Source organism: Oryctolagus cuniculus, chromosome 6, assembly GCF_051225735.1.
Source record: "Oryctolagus cuniculus isolate XC-2025 breed Fujian yellow rabbit chromosome 6, ASM5122573v1, whole genome shotgun sequence".
Lineage (NCBI taxonomy): Eukaryota > Metazoa > Chordata > Mammalia > Lagomorpha > Leporidae > Oryctolagus > Oryctolagus cuniculus.
The window spans coordinates 76,382,420-76,397,221 of NC_142872.1; the positions used below are offsets into that span (position 1 = coordinate 76,382,420).

The 14,802-nt window shown below is 38.8% G+C and overlaps 1 protein-coding gene across 2 annotated transcripts in view; it reads right to left on the bottom strand.

The window, feature by feature from the left end:
• Positions 1-3,542: 3,542 nt before the first annotated feature.
• Positions 3,543-14,802, bottom strand: part of PXDNL (peroxidasin like) — a 516,369-nt gene continuing 505,109 nt past the window's right edge. Inside the window, exons 22-23 of one of the 2 annotated variants that reach the window (XM_002710472.6) lie at positions 5,017-5,130; positions 3,543-3,983 (exon numbers count right to left, since the gene is read on the bottom strand). In XM_002710472.6, the coding sequence (XP_002710518.4) occupies positions 3,849-3,983; positions 5,017-5,130 (249 nt within the window). In that variant the 3' untranslated portion in view covers positions 3,543-3,848. Of the gene's footprint in view, positions 3,984-5,014; positions 5,131-14,802 lie in introns of both variants that reach the window. The other variant, XM_089335219.1, reaches the window with a different exon arrangement.

A 14,802-nucleotide genomic window follows, 5' to 3' on the forward strand; every position in this document is an offset into this window, starting at 1 on the left:
TTAAGCCTTTTTACTGTAATGTAATTTTAAAATCTTACCTCAAAAACTAAAAAAAGAAAGAGAGGAAGAAGGAAAGATGGTAGGAAGGATAGAGTAATAGAAAGGACTATTATTATGTTCTTAGCATTTTGTCTGCAAATCACACCAAATCTGTTGGAAACTAATTGAAATTAAAATTTTAAAATTTTAAAAAATCAAAAAGGCAGTAGTAATTCTTCAACTAAAAAACATAGTTACTGAAAGGACTAAATACCAAGTTCCAACTATATGCTGCATACAAGAAACTCACTTCACTTCTAACGACACACATAGTCTGAGATGAAAGCATGGAACAAGATATTCTATGCAAATAAAACCCAAAATAAAGCAGGAGTAGTCATACTTTTACCAGATCAAATAGATTTAAATCAAAATCAGTATAAAGGAGACCAGAAGGTCTTTATATAATGTTTAATCTAGCAAGAGGTATCAACATTTATAAATATGTATGCACCCAGTATTGGAGCACCCAAGTACATACATCAAATATTAATAGACCTAAAGAGAGAGATAGACTCCAATACAATAATAGTAGGGGACTTTAACACTCCACTTTTAGAAATGGAGAGGTCATCGACACAAAAAATCAACAAAGAAACAACAGAGTTAAATTGCACCCTAAATCAGCTGGACCTAACAGACATTCACAGAAAGTTGTATCCAACAGCTATTGAACACATATTTTTCTCAACAGTACATGTAACATTCACTGGGTTAGAGCATACAGTAAAACACAAAACAAGTCCAAATAAATTTAAAATGTGAAATACAAATCAAAACTAAAATGAAATATTACCCCACTCCAGTAAGATTGGTTATTATCAAAAAGACAAAAGATAGCAAGTGTGGAGAAAAGGTAACCCTTGCTCCCCATGAATGAGACTATAAATTAATACAACCACTGGGGAAAATAGCATGGAAATTCTCTCAAACCTGAACACAGAATTACCAAATAACCCAGCAATCCCAATATACACCAAAGAGAAATGAAATCGACCCATTGAAGAGACATCTGTACATCTATGATTATCACAGCTCTATATTCATAATAACCAACAAATGTAAGTGACCTAAGTGCCTGTCCACTAATGAATGGATGAAGAAATGTGGTATGTATATACAATGAAATATCACTCAGCCATAAAAAGGATAAAACTTTGTCAATTGCAACATCATAGACAAAATGTAATAAGGTAAGCAAAGAAAGACAAATACGATGTGTTCTCACTCCTACATGGAGTCTAAGAGCGAGGTGATCTCACAGAATCTCAAATAAGTTAAAAATATATTGGTTAACGGTAAAACTAGTATTCAAACAGTACTTTATACTTTGTGTGTGTGTGTGGGTAAAAACTGTTGAAATTTGTACCTAGTATATACTAATTTGATCTTCTATATATTAATATAATTAAAAATGAATCTTAATGAAGAATGGGATGGGAGAGGGAACAGGAGATAGGATGGTTCGCGGGTGGGAGGGTGGTTATGGGAGGAAAAACCACTATAATCCAAGTTGTACTTTTGAAATTTATAGTTATTAAATAAAAGTTTAAAAATATATATTGGTGGTTACCAGAGGCTGTGGAGGGAACTAGGGAGGAAGGGGAAAGGTTGATTGACAGATAATAAGTTATAGCCAGAGAGGAGTAAGAAGTTCTGGGGTTCTAGTACGTAGTAGGGTGGCTAAAGATAATGCACTGCATATTTCTCTGCTTTGAAACAAACCTAGAAGAGGATTTTGTTTGCCTTTGATTATTAGTAAATATTAAATGCAAGAAAGGATAAATATACTGATACAGATTGTATATCACACAATGTATACATGTAAGGAAACATCACATAGTATTCCATAAAAAAGAACAGTTTTTGTGCCTGATAAATGATTTTTTTAGTTTTCAAAAGGAAGGAAAATAGTCTATCAAACATGAAACCTTTAAGACTTTTTTTTGTTGTTTTCTTCAAAAAATTTTTAGTAAAAATTATTTTAGATCTTGAACAGCAGTTATTCACACACATAAAATCGATGGGATGCTTGGGGATTTTGGAAATTGGAATTAAAAGATAAATTTTGGTATATATTATGAAAAAACCATGCATTGATTTAAAAAAAATTTTTGCACAAAAGTAAGTACATACTTTTACACCATTTCCCACAAACTTTTTGAAGTACTCCCTTCAAGTTATTAAACTCCAGAAACATTTCCTCACTCATTACAATAAGATCACAAAAATATTTTTACTAAATATAATATTACATTTTACATAAAAACTCCAAATATTGTGACATTAAAACTTTTTAAGATTTTGTCACTGGAAAACTGTAGTGCTCTCCCTGAGAGCCTGTCGCAGCAGGACACTATATAAAATCTTGCCTTTCACAACAAAATAAATGCCACTGGAAACCACTATACTTAGCTTAATAAGCCAGTTTCCAAAAGACAAATACCATGTTTTCCCTAATCCGTGTACCAAAAAATTTACTGCATGTTACTGAAATTGACATTTTGAGAATTGACTATTCTATACAGGCCTTTTCTCTACCGTTGTGGTGGAACAGTGTTTTGTTTTTGTTTTTGTTTTTGTTTTTCCTTCCTTTTTGTTGAATTGTTTACTTAGTGGAGTTTTAATCTTATGATTATAAAATAAACTGAAAGTACGTCATTGTAAATTAAAAGAAAGAATAAGAAAGGAAGGAGGAGGGAGACTGGGAGCATGTGTGGGAGGGAGGGTGGGGTGGGAAGTACCACTAGATTCCTTAAATCTGTATATCTGAAATACATGAAATTTGCTCACCAAAAAAACCATAAAAATAATAAATAAAGTCTTTCTGTAAGAGTTTGGCACAAAATATGCTTTATAAAATCTGTCAACAACTACAAGCTACACTCACATACAGGTGCACAAATTTAGGTTCTATTTTAAAGGGCCCTATCTAACATTAAATGCAAATCATCTAATTTACATAATACTCAATTCTGGAGGTAAACAAACCTATTGCTTCTGGGGGTGTGTTTCAAACGCCATAGCAGAGCACCAGATGAGAAGAGCTCCATAGCAACAACGTTTGTAAAAGTCAGAAACACTTGAATTTTCCTGATGGTAAATTCAGACTGCTCCTGAATCTCAGACTTGACTGTACTTCAGAGCTGACGACTCAGGAATGCTAATGACAAGTATGGGAAAGGTCCATCTCGAGCAATCTGCTTTGAAGTCTCTTTCCCCCAGAGACTTTGCATTTCCCAGCCCATGCAGAACTGACAACCTCCCTCAAATAATGATAGCTTTTTCACTGGCTTTTCCCTAATGTCCCAGAAGTTAGAAAGTAATGAAAATGAAGATGAGAGCCTTCCCAGAAAAACCTAACAGCTTCATAACATTGTCATGCTTTTATCACAGATGTTTCCAGAAGTCTTCTCTAAGTGCAAACTCATTCTCTCACAATTCCTGCAGATTATAAAATCCCTCTGAATGTTTTAAATTAGAAATTTTCCACAACACTCACATTTTTAAAAAATATGACATGATACACTTTTTATTTCAACATATGGTATATAAAACTGATGACTTACAATAAGAAATTCTTCTTAAAATAAAAATTCCTATGCCTGTATAGTCATTAGCATTATTTCAAGACATATTGAAAAGGAAAAGATAAAAGGAGATCAGAGTGGCTAAGGTTTAAATGAACAATTTTGCTCTTGAATCGGCGGCGTCTGTACCACAGGTGCGATTACAGGTCAAAAGCGTTGAAGTCCTACTTCTCTTCCTGAGAAATCTGCCATTCAGAGCTCCAGAGCAGACAGCATTTGTCAGCGCCTCTCTGGGGCATCAGTTGGCATCCCTTGCTTTCTTCTGCAAACTGGACAACAGGTACCTGTCTCCAGTTGAGGACTGGAACATGGAGTTGAGGGGCAACTCTCCACCACACACGTGACTTGGCCACTCTGAAAGGCAACATTCAAGAATCATCCCCACATTTCTTACAATAAAATCATTAAACAATAAGTTCCTTTATCTACTCTGATAGGGTGACTACCTCCACATGGTTTAAAAAATTCTCCAAGTAGCACTAATGTTTGCAGGTGGTTTCTAGTCTTCTTTCTGCATATTTGCAACAGGGAGAGCAAAACTAGAAGCCCCACCCAATAAAACATAATCTATAGCACTGTAACGTATCGTAAGCCTCGGGAAGTTCACACGTTTCCAGAGGACTAGGAGAAATCAGCTCTGTTCAAAAGGCAAATTCTATGAGAAATTTGAACATTTTTATTTTGGTGGTTTCCATAACACCTTTTTACATTTATAAAGAATTGTGCATTTTGCCAAGTGCTGTCAGGAAACAATTGTAGAAAGCCTGGCTTAGGAATAATGAAATGAACTCAAGTGCCAGCCTGCCTCAGTTTACTTCTGTGATTTGAGGCAATGCACATGAACTTCCTAAGGCTCAGTTCCCCGGTGTGTGTCAATGAAACATTTTTAAAAAGTCCACATGTAATCTCATAGTAATCAACAATCAGAAGACTCAAAATGTTCACAGTAGCATCTGAATTTTAAAATTATGACTAGCGGGATGGACTTTTGGCCTTGAGGTTGAGACAGGTCCTTCCCCCAGCAGAGTATCCAGATTTGAATCCTAGCTCCTCTTGCAATTCCACCCTCCTGTTAGTGTGGTCCCTGGGAGGCCGTGGTGATGGCTCACTTAAGTGTATTCCTTCCACCCATGTGGATTTTATTCCTGCTTTTGTTTCATCCCAGACCAGCCCCAGGCATTGTGGGCATTTGGGGAAAGAAACAGCACAGGAGAGCTGTCTGATTTTTCCCTGTCTCCCTCTCAAACAGCAATTTTCAAGATGCCTAGAATCTATTTAGAAAAGGATATTTTATTTTCTCTTTGAATTTTTCAGGTATGCTTCAGCTGGCTGGCGAGGAAAAGTAACATAAAAGCAGATGGATAGGAAAGTGTCTGGCCTCGCACACCTCACAGGTGCAGCTAATGCAGTCTTCTCTCATCCAGCGTTCCTGGTCCTTCCTTTGAATCCCTTTATCATCTGTGCATCCTGCCTGCCTCAGGCGTGCCTCCAGCTTGTTTATCTGAAAGAAGAGGGAAGGAAAGGACTGTGGGAATTAAAATAGGTAGCAAGAAAGCTGATAAATAAGGTGGTTTGGTGAAACCCTCTCTTCTGTAAACACATGCCTCAAAGGCAAACAAACTTCAAAGCCTACGTAATTTTTTCTTAACATTCCCCCCACCCCAAAACACGATGAACAAGAATCATCCAATGTCTAAACGAATGAACAGTTCTTTATGTACGGGAAACTACTCACTATGCACCCAGAATCTGCAAGTTTATTTCTAAAGGAAGGAGAATTAAAGTCTAATGAGTGAAATTACGTATTTAGAAAGTTTCTCAATAAGCATAAATAAATACTATTTTCACTAATTAGTATTTTAATTTTTCTGTCATTTAAATTCCCATAAATTGCACACGTCATATAAAATATATTAAGTTTAAAAGATGAAAGCAAGCAACCTAGGGTCTCAAGGATGTTACTATTTGGTACACAGACAAACAAAAACAAACCACAATGATAAGTCAAGCTGATAATGAGAACTTGCAAAGGAATACGGAGAGCAGTTGAGAAGTTTCAACCACTTCTGCCCAGGCAGTAAGAGAGGCTTTTCTTTAGGGAACTGTGTCTCCTCTAAGTGCAAAGGCTGATGCCCTAACTCTTTAATGTAGACCTGTGTGGGGATAAGGAAGGCCTTTAAGGAGCCTTATCTAATGGCCTAAGGGTGGAACTCTCAGCCAATTTCACTGGTGTCTTTATCAAAAGGGGAGGGGGTTGGGATGACACCAAGAGTGCACAGAAAAGAAAGCCCAGGTGAGAGCATAATGAGACGGGGTCAGCTGCAATCAAGGGACCGCAACCTGGATGACACAAACCCTGCCTTCACCTTGTTCGTGGAAGTCCAGCCTCCAGAACTGTGAGATAATATGTCTGTTGTTTAAAGCATAAGCCTTGGACGTTTTATCACAGCACCTGAACAGAAGGATACACCCCACATGAGAAAATCACTTGAGCTGTGAGAGATGACTAAGTCTTTCAGGAGAACAAGCTGAGAAAAGGCATCTCAGGGAAATGGAGAAAAGAATGGGTCCAAGCAGGGGACCACAGTGGATGAGGATTTCAGGAACTTTGCAAACTGATCTCTAGGAAAGGGTCACGGGCTGGGGGGATGGGGTGTGAAGGATAGTGGAGGAAATTGGATGAATGGGCAGCAAATAAAATTGGGACCCTAACTGAATGCAGGTTCTATGCAATGGGAACGGTATCAAGCTGGTCATTTAATATGAAGGATCTGTCAGTGGTATTCGAAAGCACAGGAAACTAGCAGTGAGACCCAAATGAAGGAGGAGGTAGAGTCAGCAGGAGTCAGTTAGCAGGTAGAGGTGTTGGCTGGATGTGGGTTGAAGGAAAAGAGAAGAACCCAGGACAGCTCCAAATTTCTAGTTTCCACCCTGTATACAAATGAGGGTGACATTCACCAAGATCTTACTCTAGAGAATACAGTGAAAGGAGGAACAGTATATGGAGAGGGGCCAGTGTTGTGTCACAGCAAGTTAAGCTGCCTCCAACAACGTCAGCAGCCCATATTGGACGGCCAGATCGAGTTCTGGCTGCTCTGTTGCCAATCCAGTTCCTGGTTAATGCAGCTGGGAAGGCAGCAACAGATGACTCCAGTACATGGGTCCCTGCAACCTACCTGGGAAACCTGTGTGGGTAAACAAATGAATGAATGACGTTTCCACACAGGAAGAAGCTTTGATAGATTGCCTTTTTCTTCTCACAAAATTCAGGGACTTTTCCATGGGCCTCTCCTGGGCTCCCTCTCTGGGAGCTGGATGCTTATGACTTGATGCTATCAGATTTCACTCCAGGGAGATAACTCACCCTGGCCAATGATATACAAGCAGAACTAATGTAAATTGTAACTACAGAAGCTTTAAAACACCAGTCCTGGCATTGTATTTTTTTTCTTCTGCTACAAGAAAAGCCTATTCCAGAAAAGATTGATTCTTTACTCTGGTTTTGATAACTTAAAAAGTATGGAATAGAGACACAACTTAGCCCCAAAGGACAGGAAGCATGCATGAGAAATTAATTGTTGGTGCCAGTGCTGTGGCGCAGTGGGTTAACACCCTGGCCTGAAGCACCGGCATCCCATGAGGGCACCAGTTTGAGACCTGGCTGCTCCACTTCCCATCCAGCTCTCCGCTATGGCCTGGGAAAGCAGTAGAAGATGGTCCAAGTCCTTGGGCCTCTGCACCCATGTGGGAGACCCGGAAGAAGCTCCTGGCTCCTGGCTCCTGGCTTTGGATCAGCGAAGCTCTGGCCATTATGGCCAATTGGGGAGTGAACCATCCGATGGAAGACCTCTCTCTTTCTCTCTCTCTCTCTCTGCCTCTCCTCTATGTAATACTGACTTTCAAATAAACAAATATATCTTTAAAAAAAGAAATCAATTGTTATTGTGAGCCTCCATTTGCTACTATAAAATAATTTATCAAACCCTGTCCAATCCAGGGCTTCATCCAGGCTATGCCATTCAATAAAACACTATTGAAAGAAAGAAAAAAAAAATATGTATCTGATCACAACCACAAAAACTAGCAGGTTACTTTCTGCACTGATGCTCTGCTAACTTCCTGTGTGTGTCTGTGCCCTGGCAGCTGTATGGAAACAGTGCTGGAGAAGTCGGAGGAAGCTCTCTGATGACCTGTTCATGTTGCTGAACAAATTCAAATACTAGGTGGAAACTGATGGCAGCACTTTGAGCTTGAATTGCAAAGTCAGGAACACTCTAAAATTCAGTGTAAAAGCTCAATATCCCTGCTCCATGTACTGAAGATTCATCTCCAGGTGTTTTACATGAGAATGTCACCCATAGGTCTATAGAGTTGCATCTCCTACAAGATGTCAGAGCCTCTGTTGGACACTGTCTCTGCTTCCTGTTTTAAAATGGTAAAGAAATTGGTCTGTCTGCGGAAGCACAGTGAGCCAGAAATAAACTGAGGAACTCTACTTTTAACTCCAACATGTAAAAAGCTCTCAAGTCATCATCACTCCCATCCCTGCAACAAGGAAAATTCAACGAACTGAAAATCATTGATGTTTCTTGGAGAACTGGCCTGCAAGGTAAATTACCTTACTGCAATCTGGGGAAATTAATGAATAATTATATACACTACCAAGATCCGCTTACCTGAAGCAGACGATTGAGTGTTGAAGCTGTAACCTGATCAGACACTGTGTTGGGTAATTTTATGCATCAACTTGGAGGTTGTTTTTGGATGAGATTAATATTTAAAGTAGTCAATTTGGAGTAACACAAATTGTCCTGTAAATGTCAGTGGTCCCATCCAATCAATTAATGGCCTGAACTGAATAAAAAGAGTGAGAGGGATTTTCCAGAAAATATCTTTATATCTGACATGCACCAATGGCTGTCCTGCATCTTCAGCCTACCAGATCACACTGCAGATTAACTTGTCCATCTCCATAATTATGTGAGCTAATGTATTTAAATAAAGAAATGAGTAAATAAAGAAACACACATCCTGTTGGTTCTGTTTCTTTGGGGGAACTCTAATACAAACACTTACATGGTAATTTTGACAAATTTCTGGAGACTAGTGGGGACACATGCAGGCAACATTGGGTGCTGGGAGTTGCCATCTTTAGGGGCTTTCCACAGTCACAGGATTTACCTCACAGAACACCATGAGGGTCTTGTGAAGAGGACGCAACAAACAAGAATAGTTTCAGTGAAATATGTTTGGAATTTTGTCCGTAAGAAAGGCCTATACACTAAGGGGGAAGGAGTTGGCCCAGCCACTATTCTGAAACCTTAACCAAAGTGGTAGGAGTGGATCCTTACCCACTTCAACCCACTCCTGGCATTCTGACTCAGTTATTGAGGTGACAATAAAACATAGAAATAGGGGTCAGTACTTCAGTGCAATTGATTTAAGAATGCTTCAGCCAGAGAAGGAAATTGGAGAAAAGGAAAAAGAAAGCCACAGTGTTAGAGAAACATTTGTGAGGGTCACAAACCCAAGGTGCAGCCCCACTAAAAATCCAAGATTTAACCAGTAGAAGATATAAAATTCTCCCACTCACACACCTAACCAGAACAGCAACAGGATTCCAGTATAAGAAATGGTTACAGCAGAAATATTTGAAAGTCAAATTCTCTCTGAAGAAGAGCATATCACAGGAGTCAGGTTAGGAGAGACAAAAACAAGGATGCTACAGGAATTTAAAGCCATGGCACCTATTGTTACAGGAAGCATTAAATACAACACAACATTTTGCCTTTTCAGTATAAAAACCTAAAGCTCAAATCTATTTACCAAAGTTCTGATTACCCAAGACATTATGTGTAGCACCAAACAAAAAAAAAAAGTTTTAAGAGAAAGAGATCAGGCCGGCGCCGCAGCTCAATAGGCTAATCCTCCGGCTGCAGCGCCAGCACACCGGGTTCTAGTCCTGGTTGGAGCGCCGGATTCTGTCCTAGTTGCCCCTCTTCCAGGGCAGCTCTCTGCTGTGGCCCGGGAGTGCAGTGGAGGATGGCCCAAGTGCTTGGGCCCTGCAGCCACATGGGAGACCAGGAGAAGCACCTGGCTCCTGGCTTCGGATCAGTGCAGTGCGCTGGCCACAGCGGCCATTGGAGGGTGAACCAACGGCAAAAGGAAGACCTTTCTCCCTGTCTTTCTCTCTCTCACTGTCCACTCTGCCTGTCAAAAAAAAAAAAAAAAAGAGAGAGAGAGAGAGAGAGAGAAAGAGATCTTTTATTCACTGGTTCATTCCCCAAATGTCTGCAGTGGAAGGGGTTGGAACAGGTCTCCTACATGGGTGGAAGGGGCCAAGTAATGTGACCATTTTCTTGTTTCCCAGGTGCACTAGTAAGGAGGTGCATAAGAAAGGGAACAGCTGGGACTCAAACCAGCATCCATATGGGACACTAGCATTGCAAGTGGCAACTTGGCCCTCTATGTCACAAGACTGGCCCCTCAACCAATATTTGCAAGGCATGATCAAATGGTTTTAAAACAGTAAACAAGCAGACTCAGATGTGACACAAATGTTGAAATCATCAGGCAGGGATTTTTAAATAATTATGATTAATAAGTGTTGATGGTCATAATGGAAAAGATAGACGTCATGCAGGAAAAAATTGGTAATGTAGACAGATAAAAATACTAACAATTAAAAGAAAGGGGTATGGGGCCAGCATTGTGGTGTAGCGAGTAAGGCCGCCGCCTGCCGCGCTGGCATCCCATATGGTGCAGATTTGAGTCCTGGCTGCTCCACTTCTGATCCAGCTCTCTGCTATGACCTGGGATAGCAGTAGAAGATGTCCTCAGGTCCCTGCACCCAAGTGGGAGACCCGGAAGAAGCTCCTGGCTCCTGGCTTCAGATCCATTGAGGCCAATTGGGAAGTGAACCAGCAGATGAAAGATCTCTCTCTCTCTTTCCCCCTCTCTCTCTCCATCTCTGTGTAACTCTGACTTTTAAATAAATAAATCTTTTTTAAAAAAAATAAAAGAAAATCATAGAAATACAGAATTCAAAGATAGTATAACATAAATGAAGACTACCTTTGATGGCTTCATCAGTAGATTTCATATGTTAATCAGAAAAAAATAGAACCAGTATGACAGAGTCATTATAAGATATTTGGTACAGTGTTGATTTACATGGTTATAAAGGCTGAGAAGTTCTACAATCTGTCACCTGCGAACTGGAGACCCAGCAAAGCTGATGATATAGTTTAAAGGCCTCAGAATGAGAGAACCGATGGTGAGACTTTAGTCTTAGTCTGAAACACCGGAACGTGAGAACCAAGAGCACTGAGGGCAAGAAAAAAGTCAATGCCAGTGAGGCAGACAGCCCATAAATCTCCCCTTCCAGCACTTTTTTTTAAAATTTTTTTCTGGCCTATCATGGACAGAAAGATGTCCATTCACAAGGTACAGCACCATCTGTTTTTACCAGGTCGCCAAAGCAAATGCTAACGCCTTCCAGAAACACCGTCACAGTGATGTTTAACCAGCTCTCTAGGCATCCTGTGATTCAGTCATGTGGACACATGAAATTAATCTTAACATTTAGGATGCTCGAGGAAAAAATCAGTTTACTTAAAAAAAAAATCAACAGCAACTTTAAACAACCAAAATGCAAAGAAAAAAAGACAGTTTGGAAAAACTAACATAACAATATAAGAACAGCAGGACAATATTAAAAACACAGTGGTATTCAAGGTCCTTGCAATTGCATATGAATTTTTGGACTTACTTCTTCATTTCTGCAAAAATGGTATATTAGTCTTCCACAAGTAACATAACAAAATATCACCCTTCGGATGAAATTCATTTCCTTCATTTATGCAAACTACAACTTGTGCAGGGCTAACTTGGCCTCCTTGGCTTACAGAAACTAACTTTTCACTGTGCCTTCACAGGGCCTCTCTGTTCACTTATACCTCTCCTGGATCCTAATCCCCATTTCTTATAAGTGGTGAGTCACAGTAGATTAGAGAACACTCCAGGGACTTCATTTTAACTTAGCTACTCCTTTAGAGATCTAATCTCCAAATATAATCAAAACCTGTCATATTGGGAGTTAGGGCTTTGAAATATGAATTTTGAAATTACACAATTCTGAAACTTACTGCCATCTTAACAGCATGATGTCTTCCAATCAATGAACATGGAATGCCTTTCCAGTTATTTGGGTCTTTTTTAATTTCTTTCATCTATAGTCCATGGGTTTCAGAGTCAACGATTTATGCTTCTTATGGTTAATTTTATTCCTAAGTATTTCTCTCTCTCTTTGATGGTATTTTAAATAAAATGTTTTTACTTCATTTTCAAATTGTGTGTTAACTCTATTATCCCACAACACTGTTAATCTGTTTATTAGTTCTAATAAACTACTATAATAGTAGCTTAGTAAACTATTAAAAAGTATAGACTATTCCTTAGGATTCTCCATACCAAAGATCATGATATCTATAACTAAACGATGACTAATGTTGAGATATTTTTACTGATTTTGAGGCCTTTTATTTAATTTTCTTGTCTAATTGCTGTGACTTGAACCTGTAGTACTATGTTGAATAGAAATGGCAGGACAACACATTTTGACTTGGTTTGTCAGGGAGAAAGCATTCAGTCTTTCATGGTTAAGTCTGATGTTAGCACTCAGAGTTTTGTAGAGATTCTGTATCAAGATGAGAATGTTCTCTTCTACTTTAGTTGATCCTTAGAATGCAAAAGTGTTGGATTTTACCAAATAATTTTTACTGAATATATTAAGAAAATCATGTATTTTTGTCTTTTAATTTTTTGATGTAGTATATGACATGAATGGATTTTCAGATGTTAAACTCTAATGCATTTCTGAGATAAATCCCAGTTGGTAATAGTATATAACTTTTTATATAAGTTACTGGATTTGGCTACTAGTATGCAACTCAGAAGTTTGTCTCTAGGCTCACAGGAGGAATATATGCATGGTTTTCTTGACATAGCTCCACCTAGCTTTGGTATTTGTATAATATTGGCTCACCAAATGAGTAGGGAAATGCTTCTTCCTTCTCCTTTTTTTTTTTTTTTTTGTTGTTGTTGAGTTCATCAGTGAAGCCACTCTTGTGAAAAGTTTTTTATTTGTTTGCTATTGTTGTTGATAGTAATTCAATCTCCTTTTTTGAGGTCCATCCTTGCTTTTTCTAACCCTTTTTGAATATGTTTCTGCAATTTGTGTGTTTGCAAAAATATGTCTATTTTATCCATGTTTTCTACTTTGTTGGTATACCATTGTTCATAGTGCCTCTTTAAAATCCTTTTATTTCTGGGGCTGGCATTGTGATATAGTGGATAAAGCTGCCACCTGCAACAATGACATCCACGTGGGTGCCAGTTAGTGTCCCAGCTGCTCCACTTCCCATCCACCTCTCTGCTAATGGCTTGCTAGAAGTAATGGAGATGGCCATAGTGTTCGGGCATTTGATACCCCACCGGGAGACCCAAATCAAGCTTCTGGATTCAGCCAGGCCTAGCACTGGTTGGTGTGGCAATCTGGAGAATGAAATAGCAAGTGGAAGATTCTCTCTCTCTTTTCCTCTCTCTTTTTCTCTCTCTCTCTCTCTGTCTCCCTCTGTAACTCTGATTTTCTAAATAAATAAATCTTTTATAAAAAAAATAAAATAAAATCCTTCTTCTATTCCTGCCTAGTATTTTTTCAGTAAAGCAACCTTTTCTGGAACAGTTCTAATTAATTATGCTTCTTTTCAAATTCATTATTAATATTACCTACTTCAAACTCAAAAAAAAAGGATGCACTTTGTTGTATTAATAAATTATAGTGGTCAGTCTATTTTTCCCAGATCTGTTTGTGCACTTCTCTTAACCAACTGGCACTCAGAGCAAGAATGCTTTCTTTCTGACCATTGGGTATCCTTCCAGCTTCATGTCTCATCTTTCTAATACCCAACCAATTACCAGGTCACAGAGAGCTATGCCATCTCCCCTAGCTCCAGTCTCTGGGTTGTCTACTGTCAGCTTGCAAATACACAGATGACAACTTCTTCAACACATCTCGAAAGAGCTTAGAAAACTATTCCAGGATCTCTTTTTCCACATGCATTCCTCGTTAGAGCCTACCCATGAGAGGTTCTAGGTGAGATTTAGTAGGTGTACCATCGTTGTTCTGAAGCACAACTGCCAGCAGATGCCTAAGCTAGATCTGAGCTTGATGTTCCTGCAAAGATGGCCAGGGTTTTTGGTGGCTTCCTGGTAAGCTTCTGTGAATCCAGAAGATTCAAACAGCTGTTTCTACAACCTCAGTTCTCCTTATGATTTCAACAGTTGTGAAAATCCCTGAGATCTTGTATTAAAGCCCATCTCACTTGGAATGCCTAGAATAAGTGATGCAAATATTTTAGTGATATCTATGAAGACTTCACTAAGAGTTTGATTACAATTAAAGACATAAATATATAAATTCTTATATCTCATCTCATTATTCATTATATACCCCTGACACATGACACACACACTCTCTTCATAGTCAGGAATATCAGATAAATCTCAAATTGAAAAATAGATGCTTATTGTTTCTCAGCCTTTTGGCTAAAATCAAACATCAAATGTTCTGACCTTAATGAACATTTTAGTCATCTCCACAATGATGAAAAGCAAATTAAAGGGGAAACCTTTAACCTACTCGACTCCACTATCTCCAAACTATTTTAGTCATAATACAATTTGAAAATTTGTAGATCACTCTTCTTAGTTTGATTCTGTTGTGATTAAGGAACCAAGATCAAAAATAAGATTCTTTTTCAAAAGGAGTTATTTTATTTGATTGAAAGCCAGAGTTACAGAGAAAGAGGGGAGAAGAGACAGACAGAGAGAAAGAGAGAGAAAGAAAGAGAGAGATCTTCCAAAAGCTGATTCATCCCCAAATGGCCACAACAGCCAGGGTTGGGCCAGACCAAAGTCAGGAACCAGGAGATTCTGAAAACTGACACTATCTAACAGCCCCATAAGCATTATGCCACTTAGATTTAGGAAGTAAAGGGTAGAAATCCCTGACTGAATGTTGGAATCCCTCAACATCTGTAAGAAACATCGTTGACTTCCAACATGATCAGACCACTACGGAAGACAGTTTCTCACTAACATTCTCTATTGT